This window comes from Neoarius graeffei, chromosome 6 (genome assembly GCF_027579695.1).
Source record: "Neoarius graeffei isolate fNeoGra1 chromosome 6, fNeoGra1.pri, whole genome shotgun sequence".
Taxonomy (NCBI): domain Eukaryota; kingdom Metazoa; phylum Chordata; class Actinopteri; order Siluriformes; family Ariidae; genus Neoarius; species Neoarius graeffei.
In genome coordinates, this window is record NC_083574.1 from 78,280,572 (window position 1) to 78,292,673 (window position 12,102).

Genomic DNA, 12,102 nt, shown 5'->3' on the forward strand with positions numbered 1-12,102 from the left:
TTTGCCTTTGTATATGGGGATGATGTCAGCATCCTTCCACTGCTGGGGATGGTTTCGGTCTTCCATACGTATGAGATAAAGAGGAAAAGTGCACGGGTGCAGAGGTAGCCTCTCTGTCTGAAGATCTCCGCAGGGATGTTGTCAGGGCCAGGGGTCTTGTTGTTCTTTAGCAACCTTACTGCACGATGAACCTCTTCAAGGGTTGGTAGATGGTCAAGGTTTTGGATGGTGGGGCAGACAGGTAGTTCATCCAGGACTGAGGGATCTGCTGGGGAGGCCTGGTTCAGCAGAGCTTGAAAGTGCTCTGCCCACCTTTTTGAGATCAGGTTCTGGTCCTTTATGAGGGTGGTACCATCACCAGACTTCAGGGGGGAGATGGAGCAGTTTCTTGAGTCATAGATCATTTTCACTGCATCATAAAAGTTGTGCGTATCATTTCTGTCGCCATGAGATTGTATTTCATTTGCCTTTGATATCCACCACTCATTCTGCAGGGCATGCAATCTTGACCGCACCTCTCTCCTGGATTCTTGTCATTTTTGCAGGAGAGCAGTTGATGTAGGATTCGTGAGGACAGCACTATGTGCATGCCTTTCAGTATGGAAGTTATTGTGCCCGTGTTGTACCCTTGTACCCGATGGATTGGGAAGCTGCCTCGTAGAGCCTAGAGCTCACAGAAGACCACTTCTCATCTATGGAGTCATCTGTGCTCAGGAGAAGCTCAATGTCTTCCAGGTTTTCAGCCAGAGCGAGACGGAGGCTATTCCGGATCTCAGCCTTTTCTAGCTGGATACAGTCCAGCTTCTTCTTTCATGGCTTCTGGAGATGGACAGCAGGGCGTACTTTCACCAGGAGCCTAGTCATGATGAGCTGGTGAGTTCTCAAGCACTCAGCACCTCTCATTGCACAAGTGAGTAAGATGTCTTTTATCTCAGACTGTCTCACAATGATGTAGTCCAGCAGGTGCCAATGTTTGGAGCATGGGTGCATCCAGGATGTTTTGTGTTTATTTTTGAGCTGGAAGAGTGTGTTTGTGATGGTCAGGCCATGCTCAGCACAGAGGCTTAGCAAACGCAGACCGTTTGTATTGACATGACCAATGCCATGCCCACCAATGACACCACTCCATACCTTGTTGTCTTTCCCCACTCTAGCATTGAAATCGCCCAGCAACAGGATCTTGTCTTCCTTGGGTATACGACAGAGAGCCTCATCTAGTGATTGATAGAAGCGGTCCTTCAAGTTATCCCCTGATGGTAGTGTTGGTGCATAGGCACTTAGGAGGGTAGTGTAGCATTTCTTAGCCAGAGGGATCCTGAGTGACATGAGCCTTTTACTTATGCCAATCGGTGTTTCAGTGAGTCTTGGTAGGAGGCTATTTTTTATTGCAAGTTGTACACCATGCTGGTGTTGTCCTCCTGCAGGGTATCCCTTCCAGAAGAAGGTGTAGGTGTCATCCTTCAGGGAGCCTTCATCCAGGAACCTTGTCTCACTCAGAGCGGTAATGTCAATGTTGTAGTGGTTGAGTTCCGCTGCAGTGAGTGCAGTTCTTCGCTGAGGTCTTTTGTCATTGGCATCCAGCAGGGTTCAAATGTTCCATGTTGCCAGTTTAAGAGGGACAGTTTTCTTGCATTTATTTTGACCGCAGAGTGGAATGTCCCGATAGGTGCGGTAGCCTATCCAGGATACTCTGAGTGGGCAATATTTAGGCCACCTTTTCTAGGCCCCTCCCCACTTGGGGTGAGCAAGTTGGCTCCTAAATAGGGCTGCTCAGTCACACAGGGGTCTGCCAAGAGCAGCTGCCACTCAGCCCAGCTGCTGGCGACCATAAATAGCCCTGTCCCAGGGGGATCTGACTAGGAGCTCCCAGTGCATTCAAACCTGCTCCCATCACCAGACACCCTATCACCACCAGACTTTCCATTTCCGGTTGCTGGTCTCACCAAGGCAGAGGTGGATACCTGCGCAGAGACGTTATTTAGAGTGCCGTTGGGGGTGCGCATGTCCCAGCAGCACTTCTTCACCGTGAGAGGGTGGGACCTGGTGGCGAGGGAAAGCCCAAGACAACCAGCACTCTTCCACAACTGCAGGAGACTGCCAGAACTCCAGTCTTTCGGAGAACCGCCTGTTGCACGCTGCCACACGTTGCTTTTCTCTCAGGGTGTGCTCCCCTAGCCTTTGTCATCCTCGACTTACCCACAAGGCAGCGGGACAGTGGTTGGCCAATGCAGGGCATGTCACTCCATGTGAGCCTGCACATTTGGCCTCTGGGGACCACTGTAGCTCCGAAGATCCCCTACAGTTTATTATGGGATGGGGTTGTTCGCCCTATGCCCAACCCCCAACCTGGAGGACCAGGGATCATCTTAGTCTGGTCTCTACCCCTCGACCTGTCCGATATGATTGAATCTACAGCATAGCTCTCAGGGTCATCGAGACACACAAGCCGTCATACCATGACAAGGTGATGATCCGGTGGAGGTTAATTAATTAATCAGTTTTAAAGCAAAGACACACACAATTGGGATAAATGGCTTGAGCCCCTCTTATTTGCAGTACGAGAGGTTTTGCAAGTCTCCACAGGGTTTTCCCCATTCAAATTATTGTATGGGCATAAGTCTCACGGCATCCTGGATGTGTTGCGGGAAAATTGGGAGGCGGGATCTTCCATCAGTAGAAACAAAATTCAATATTTTCTCGACCTGTGTACAAAACTCCACACACTTAGACACCTAACCCAGGAGAATTTGTAGCAGGCGCAAAAACATCAGGCCTAGCTATACAATAGGGGTGCATGCCTCCAAGAGTTCACTCCAGGAGATAAAGTGCTCATATTATTACCCATGTTGAGCTCAAAATTACTCACTAAGTGGCAAGGGCCATTTGAGGTCACATGGCAACTCGGGGACGTCGACAATGAGGTGAAGTGAATGGATAGAGGCAGGGTATAGCAGATATACCACCTCAAGCTGATGAAACATTGGAATGAGGGGGTCCCCGTGGCATTGGCATTTCCAGAGAGGGCAGAGCTGGGGCTGGAGGTTAAAATGAAAGTAACTGCTCGGTCCACCCCAGTCCCCTGTGGAGACCACTTCTCACCGGCCCAACTCACGGAGGTGGCCAAGTTGCAAGTGGATTTTTCCAACATGTTCTTACATTACCTCCCCAGCTGCACTCACCTCATAGAACACCACATTGAGACACCCTCAGGGTGGTGGTGCATAGCTGCCCTTACCCCTTACCCAAACACAAGAAAACTGTGGTTTGGGATGAACTCAAGGCCATGCTTGAGATAGGAATAATCAAGGAGTCACAGAGCAACTGGAGCAACCCAGGGGTCTTGGTCCCCAAGACCGATGGGTCAGTCTGGTTCTGTGTGGACTACAGAAAGGTCAATGCAATGTCTAAATTCTACACATACTCCATGCCTTGCATTGATGAGTTGTTTGATCGATTCGGCACTGCTTGTTTTTATTCAGCACTTGATTTGACAAAGGGATATAGGCAGATCCCCTTGACTCCTCTGTCCTGAGAGAAAACAGCCTTTTTCACACAGTTCAGATTACACCAATTTGTCACCCTTCCTTTTGGGTTATCCGGGGCTCCTGCCATGTTCCAACGGCTCATGGACAAAATCCTCCATCCGCATGGCACCTATGCCACAGCCTACCAAGACGATATCATTATATATAGCAATGATTGGTCGTGGCACCTAAAACACCTCAGGGCCGTCCTGGAGTCACTGAGGCATGCAGGCTTCACAGCTCACCCAAAAAAAAGTGTGTGACTCGGCAGGTGGAAGTATGGTATCTGGGCTTCCATTTGGGTTATGGGTATGTGCATCCCCAAATTGACAAGACTGCAGCAATTGCAGCCTGCCCGGGGCCCAAAACCGAAAAGGGGGTGAGACAGTTCCTGGGGCTAGTTGGCTACTATCACAGGTTTGTACTTAACTATCTGGACATCACCAGCCTGCTGACTGATCTCACTAAAAATGGTGTGCCAGATTCGATCCAGTGGATGGAGCAGTGCCAACAGGTGTTCACTAAAGTAAAGGCTGTACTGTGGGGTGGGGGCACTTTTACACTCCCCTGACTTCTCTCTCCCTTTTATTTTGCAGATGGATGCATCAGACAGAGGGCTGGGGGCCGTTCTATCCCAGGAGGTGGAGGAGCACCCGGTGCTGTACATCAGCCACAAGCTCTCAATGCAAGAGAGTAAGTACAGCGCCAAGGTGTGTCTGCCCATCAAATGGGTGGTCCTCACCCTCCAATATTACCTGCTGGGGCACTCTTTCACCCTCTATTCAGATCACACCCTACTCCAGTGGCTCCACTGCATTAAAGACACTGTTATTAATGGGGAGACTATTCAGGTTGTCACAAACTACAAATACCTTGGTGTTGTGCTAGATAATAAGCTTAAATGGGGCTCATGGACTGATCTTTTGTACACTAAGACAAAGCAAAGAATGTACTTTTTAAATAAATTGCTTGTTTTTAATGTTAACAACAAAATGCTCCAAATGTTTTATACTGCTTTTATTGAAAGTGTTTTAACTTGCTGTATCATCTGCTGATTTGGAAATGCCACTGAGTCACAGGAAAAGACAATCAGAAGGATAGTTAAAACTGCTAGCAAGTTACTTGGGATCACTTTACCAAGTATAGAACAAATTTATAAAGATAGACTGGTGATAAAGGCAAATTATTGTTTGTGACTTCACACACCCTTTGGCCTCTTTTTTTTTAAACTACTGCCATCTAGGCATTGTTTTTGTTCACCTTTTCTGACTAAGAACAGATCCAAATTTTCATTTGTACCACAAGCCATAAAAGCCTTAAATCAGTTGAAGTAGCTAGACATCCAGCTGGTCTGGCCATACCCAATGGTGCATAGTGCATGATGAATGTTGTTATTTCTGTTGGTGTCTGATGTATGTATTATGTGTTTGTGTTATATGTTTGACGTTCTGTCATGAAGTGCCTTGTGATTGTGCTGCAATCCCAACTGCCCCTCAGGGACAATAAAGTTATCTACTACTACTAGATAGTAATGTGCGGATCATCTGTTGGTATCTAGCCCTCCAGCCTTTGAAGTTCGAGGTGGTCCACAGGCCGAGGGTGCAGATGGTGGTGGCGAACTTTCTGTCCCATAGACGTCGCCAGACCCATTTTAGGGTAGCTCCAGCCACCCTATCTTATGGCAAAGCCACCCTATATTTTTTGCCCTTTTTTAAATTATTTATATATTTTTTTTTTCCCAAAAAAAAACAAAGGCAGTAAAGCACTGAACATGAGCCATCAAGAACGCAAGTTAATCCGAACAACAGTTTCTGCTTGCTTATTTATTGTTTAATGCAATATTATTAATATCGTTATGATTCCTCCTCATTGGCTCTGTGTCAAGCGTCACGTCGAGTGGTAGGCTAGTAGGACTTAAAAAACTACGCGGGCATTCTGCAGCAGGCGCGGTGCGGGCTTCCATTGAGTTGGGTTTGTTAGCTGGTGAAGTTGCTTCAGCAAGCAATTAAATGATGAAAGCAATTTTAAAATAGAATAGAAATGGTGGGAAGTGTGTCCCCAAGGTGTGATGCTCTTGAAATAATGAATTGATTGACAGCCTTAGTAGGTGCTCTGAAAAATGTTCGGCGCGCGCTGCGCGCGCACAATACCTTTTCTCCTCTGGGTGCTAAGCTACCCCTGTCTCTCAAACCTAGTGACGTCCCTGATCTGTCCCATTAGCTGGGAGAGTCAGCTGCAGGCCGGACGGCTCCCCAGTTTGAGTTGGACGGTGGGAGTATGTGGCAGTGGGGGTGTGGTCAAGCATCAGTTTGTGAATGGAGGGTGAAGTCAGGGAAAGTGAGTGTCAAATTGATCGCACCTGTGGTTAATTGATGTGGTGTGTGTGTTTTTACAGTGCTTTTGCAATTTTTGTAGAGCAGAGAGCTGGCATCTTTTCTCCTGAATGGAGTGTGTGTGTGTGTGTGTGTGTGGAGTAACACACAGTCATCATAGCTGAAAAGCTGTTCAAAAGAATAAAACGAGCTCATTTACCACCACTACCCGCCTGCTTGTGCTTCAGTGTTCCACGCACTCCCAGGGACATTTACACTGTGATATGTTAGAGCTATATAAAATGATAAACCTTATGATTGATGATTCAGATCACTCTGCAGACTGTCTTGGTTTTTATTATTTGATTTTAATAAAAGTCTACTTTTCTGTAACTCCTTGGCCTTTGAATTTCTGTTGTGAACAAGTTTCCATCACATAATTCCTAAATCGTTAATGTGATATTTTGTTGAAACAATGTCTTAAAGCTGAAGGTCTACATTTCAATCACATCTTGATTGCTTCATTTTAAATTAATTTTGGTGGTATACAAAGACAAAATTATGAAAATTGTGTCACTGTTCAAATACTTATGGACCTAACTTAAGTACATACATACATACATACATACATACATAATAAATGCATACATAAATACATAAAATAGAGAAAAAAAATTTTTTTCTCATGGGGACCAGCCAAATGTCCCCATAAAATGAAGTATTAGATATTCCTATCCTTGTGGACACACACACATGCATGTACACACGCATAATACGTACAGTGGTGCTTGAAAGTTTGTGAACCCTTTAGAATTTTCTATATTTCGGCATAAATATGACCTAAAACATCATCAGATTTTCACACAAGTCCTAAAAGTACATAAAGAGAACCAAGTTAAACAACTGAGACAAAAATATTATACTTGGTCATTTATTTATTGAGGAAAATGATCCAGCTATTACATAGCTGTGAGTGGAAAAAGTATGTGAAGTAGGGAGATGAGCAAGAGCAAAATCACATTCCATATCTCAAGAAAAGCCTTCATGTTGGAGTTATACCTTCCAGTTCTGCCCTAATTCATAATGTATTAGCATCAATGCAGCATCAAAGAACACTGTTACAGGTTTGATTTCCATTCCTGAAGGAATACTGTCTCAAGGGTTCAGGGAGATTTTTAAACCTAGGGAAAATCATTAACTGTCTATCTTAAGTAAAGCCCAGGAAGTTAAGTGAGACTATTTAGCATCTCTTAGGGCAGTAATTTATAAAGAGAGCCGTCCTGATCTACGGTGTTTCTTCAGCAGCAGCCTTTCCATGTAGCTTAGTCCATGATCCCTAAACTCAATGCATATGGGAGTTCTTCCTCCAGCTTGGGTCCCCATCACCTCCATGCTTACTATGAGAGAAAAGACAAAGTGTGACCAGGTTGCAGATCTTTAGTTTTTGGTTTTGCTACTCCCAGAAACCCTGTTAGTTTATTTTTGTGTAGTTTTAACTAGTGATACAGTGAAACCATTTTTTTAGGTGAATATACAAGTACATGTATTTTGATACCTATCTATACCAGTGCTGATATTGATACAGAAATGACTTTCCCTGAAATAGCGACCATGAAAAGCACAAGTGCATGCACATATGCTACTCGGCTCATTTTAAAAATAGTATTAACTAGTTTATTTTAAATGAAGGACATTAGCAAGCTACATTAGTTACCTTGGATTGAGTAGGACTGCAATGGCAAAGAGCAGGTTTTATTTCACTTTGGAAAATCGACCCTTTTGGGGCTTTTCACTGACATCACAGGTTTCTGTTTATCACGCAGCATCAGCCACACCCAGGGTAAACAAAGACACGGAGCCGTGACAGTTAAGAATGAAAATCAAGATGACTGCAGTCAGTACAATCTGTCTGAAATAATTAAAATTTTATTTTATACCAGCAGATTGCATTACATCCAAAAGCTGAAACATGCAGGCATCACAGATCCATATAATTTACCCACACATGTATTAATTTATTATTTATTCTGCACACTGCTCTGGATATGTGTGCGCTCATTGATCACTTGTGTACATGTGCGTATGTTCAGTGCTTCAGATGGGTTAAATGCAGAGGAGGAATTTTGTTGTGCTTGAGTGTACATGTGACAAAAATAAAGACTTGTTCTTAATTTACTCACAAATGTATTTATTCCACTTAAAAAGTGTATGGCAAACCAGCTACCGATTTGAGATACTATGACATTCTGAACTATTTAGTATTTGGGACTTCTAAATACATTGGAAAGATACTAAAGGCATACAAAAAAGCAGATGCCTACCAATATTCCGAAGCAAGTTTCATGCATGCCAGAATGTTATGGGAAATTCCAGATAAAGAAAAATACCTTATTACGAAAAAGGTAAGCTCAAACGTAGACTTCTAACAGTAATAAACAAGCCAGGGCCTAGATCTAGAAGATTTTATGGTGTTTAGCCTGGTCTACATTATCAGTACATAATACACTTGTGTATGTACCAGTAGACTGTACTAAGGAGTGCCAGACCATGCAACCTGTTAAAAGCTTTACTATCTAGACCAAAGTTCTGTCCATGTTATGCCAACTTATGGACTTGTTAAATGTTAACTTGAGTACACCTAGGCTTGATCTAGATCTATGGGACTTTATATAAATGAATGGCATTGAGCTAGAAAAAATGTTAGGAGAAATATCAGGTGTACAGAGCTTTCATATTAACCTGATATAAAATGTTCTCTACACACATAGGAATGCATTGTTGGCATCTAGTCTTCCCGTTTAACTGCAGCCTGCTATTTTTCTCATCTTTCTGGGTTTGCCAGGAAGCGGTGAAAAGTTAAACCAGGATAATTTCCACATCTGTTATTACATCCAAACACACTATAGGTCTCTGCTATTGTTCTTTTAGACATAACTTCTCCAAGTTTATCTGTAGATGTTTACTGAATTGGGCTTACAATCACTCGCGCACACTTGTACCAGTCGTTGTTAAACACAAAGCTTGCCTGGCAACATGACCACATAAACAAATCCACAGTTACGATGATGTCATGTGAAAGGCCCCATACCTTTATCAGGAAAATATATTAAATCTAAGTAGCAATTACTGCAGTGTCGGTTGCTGTTGTGCTGCTAGCAATAAACTCCTTTTGATGAGTTTCATGTTTAAGATGTTTTATTAGGTTACCTGTATGAAGAAAGATGTTGTAGTAACTCTTCTCAACATATTCACAGATTTTCACTTAATGTTGTCTGCTCATTACATCACATACACTATATGGCCAAAAGTATGCAGACACCTGACCATCACACCCAAATGTGGGCCTTTTCCAAACTGTTGCTACAAAGTTGGAAGCACAAAATTCATTACAATTTTGAACCAATAACTTGAATCAACATGCTGCTCCTACGTCACTAGTGTAATGCTAGCGGTGTCAAGTATTCTGCTAGCAAACCACAGCAAACAACAGAAAATCTGCCGCTTCTGCTGGTACTACCATTGGTCAGTGTGATCCCTGCCTTAACCTCCAAAACTTATTATAAAGCCCTCACAGAAGAGTGGAGACTTCAGCAAATAGGGGACAAATTCTGGAATGGGATGTTCAACAAGCATATCTGATTATGATGGTTACATATCCTTATACTTTTGGCCATATAGTGTAGTATCACATGGTACTGAATGTTGCTATTAGAGATTTTTGTGTAAGGACAAATATGAGTTAATAAGCATAGTACAGGACTAATGCTAGATACTAGTACTGGTATTGCTGCATCCATAAACTTAACTTTATTATTATTATTATTTATTTTTTTAATTTACAATGTTTTACAATTTTCACAGACTTTTGTCTAATTTTATTAATTGGTAATATTCTCATGCTTTATAAGCCAGATTTTGGAAATGCACCTGTATTATTGTTTAAGCGGGAAAAAAAAGACAGTGCATGATACATGGAAAGAAAAAGTGAACAAAGAGGCCAATAGGGAAAAAGAGAGATATCAAAAACACATTAGAAAATTAGACACATTAGTGAAACCCTGTTAATTGGATAGAGAATATGTGATAAAATAACAACTGCTTTGTAGTGACCAGAGCAGAGGAATATGATACACACAGGTTCATTAGTGGATTTACATTCATCTGTTTTCCAAGAAACTTCTTGTTTGTGCATAATTAAAAAACAGACATTAAAAATGGAAAACAGTGTTGTATCATGGATGGCCCAGATTTTAAGTAGCAACAAATGGCATATGATGTGAGCCAAATATGCATGAACAGGATATAGCACTGTGGTGTGTGTGTGTCAGATAGCATGTCATTGTGCCCTTTCACTGTAAAATATGCATATTACCTGGTTGAGCAGTTTGAACATTGTGTTTGAGTTCATGATCTTCCCTGGTGCCATGTGTGCTTCCTGCTCTCCACTCATTCAGAGCCTGCTGAAAACTTCTGGGAGATTCCACTTCATTAAAATTGCTTCTCAATAAAGAGTCTTCATTCTTCTCATCCGTATCATTCACAAACAACACCTAAAGCCAGATGTGGGTAACTGATTGTATAGCATTCACTTAACTTTTAAATTCTGAAAACAATGGGCTATATTCAGTTTTGTGCATGCAGTGAAGGTTTAATATCAAAAGTTTGCTGACAACAGAGATGGGTCTCAGTTAAGTAGTACGTGTACAACATTTAAAGGGGTACCAAATATAATATATACAGTTGCTGATGTGACAAAGTAACATATTCTTAAGTATTCTATCAAATTTATATACTAGAAAACAACGAAATAGCTTGGTAATTGTAAATATAATACTTTATACGCTAAACCGCACAAGAGTCGCCGTTTTTAAAAGACCGTGACGTCAGCGCTACCCACTGCACTAGCGGAACTCTCCGAAATAGAGGAGATAAGCGTGTAATCATGGCGTCGGGCGCATCAAGTGAAAGCGACAGCTCTGTCGAATCATACGAAGAGATCCCGCAAGACACACTACAAGCAGGCTATGGCTTAGAAGGGTACCAGTTTGAACCTAGGAGAGGTACTCTCGACTCCGGTGATGAAATAAGAGAAGAAAGCTTGGATGACGGCGAGGATGAGACTGATGCTGACCATGGGCATGGCGAGCGTGGGGCAGAGCGTCTGCGTGCAGGTGACATGGCGTGGTGCTCGTGCGGAAAATGTAACGTGGAGTTGCTCACGAGTCCAGCAGAATTTATTTGCTGCAATGAGATAGGCGCCACCCGTGGACTTGCGAAATCGTCGCAAGAGGCAGAAACAGGTATTTCACACGTGCTATTCCCAACCTCAATGAGCCAACACAACTGGGCACATACATACGTCATGAGTGTTACGCAGAGAAAATGAACGTGCATTCTGATTGGATAAAATTAATATCATGGCGGGCTGTTCAAACTGCGAAAACAGTTTGCTCGAGCTACTTTCAAAACACTATAACTTTCCAACCTTAGAACAAAAAACTTTTGTAAGTCTTGAATAAGGTTCGTTAATGTGTGTTTTATTGTTATATTTACTCTATATATTGCCCTCTGTTCCCCTTAAATATGATCCATATCGATAGTACAAGCCCTAATTATAATAACGCACACAAGTACAGTCACCTGATTAGTGAGCATAAGTAGCTTTAAGTGCTTAAAAGTCCTTAAGCATGTCAAACTTTATTGCACATGGGCAACCGCCACCCAGGCTGTGATGACATGAAATCATTGATAGTTAGGTACTGGAAGTTAAGTATAGCCCATGTAAACACAGGGCGGCACGGTGGTGTAGTGGTTAGCACTGTCACCTCAGAAGGTTCTGGGTTCAAGTCCAGTGGTCGACGGGTGCCTTTCTCTGTGGAGTTTGCATGTTTTCCTTACGTCTGCGTGGGTTTCCTCCGGGTGCTCCAGTTTCCTCCCACAGTCCAAAGACATATGGATTAGGTCGACTGGCTACTCTAAATTGCCCATAGGTGTGTATGTGTACCTGCCACCAGATGAGGGTTTGGGTCCCTCTGGTGTGCTATAATCACCCAAGAGAATCCAGGGAAGCTAGTTGATAGGTCAGCTTGGATCACTGACCCTCAACTACGAGGATGGCGACAGACGGACATGTAAACATACTTGCCTGCCTGGATTTAGTCAGATGAAAAAGCATTATCTTCAAGGCAGAATGGATAGCAGAGAAACTGGATATCTGGATGAACCTCGGAAAAATGATAAAAGGGAAAAAGGAATTATTTAATCAG

At 42.9% G+C, this 12,102-nt stretch overlaps 1 protein-coding gene across 2 annotated transcripts in view; it reads right to left on the bottom strand.

The window, feature by feature from the left end:
• Positions 1–6,767: 6,767 nt before the first annotated feature.
• The window catches only part of zbbx (zinc finger, B-box domain containing), a 104,221-nt gene continuing 98,886 nt past the window's right edge, over positions 6,768–12,102 (bottom strand). The window contains exons 9-11 of one of the 2 annotated variants that reach the window (XM_060922994.1): positions 10,209–10,386; positions 7,551–7,644; positions 7,161–7,233 (exon numbers count right to left, since the gene is read on the bottom strand). In XM_060922994.1, coding sequence (XP_060778977.1) covers positions 7,589–7,644; positions 10,209–10,386 — 234 coding nt within the window. In that variant the 3' untranslated portion in view covers positions 7,161–7,233; positions 7,551–7,588. Of the gene's footprint in view, positions 7,234–7,550; positions 7,645–10,208; positions 10,387–12,102 lie in introns of both variants that reach the window. The other variant, XM_060922993.1, reaches the window with a different exon arrangement.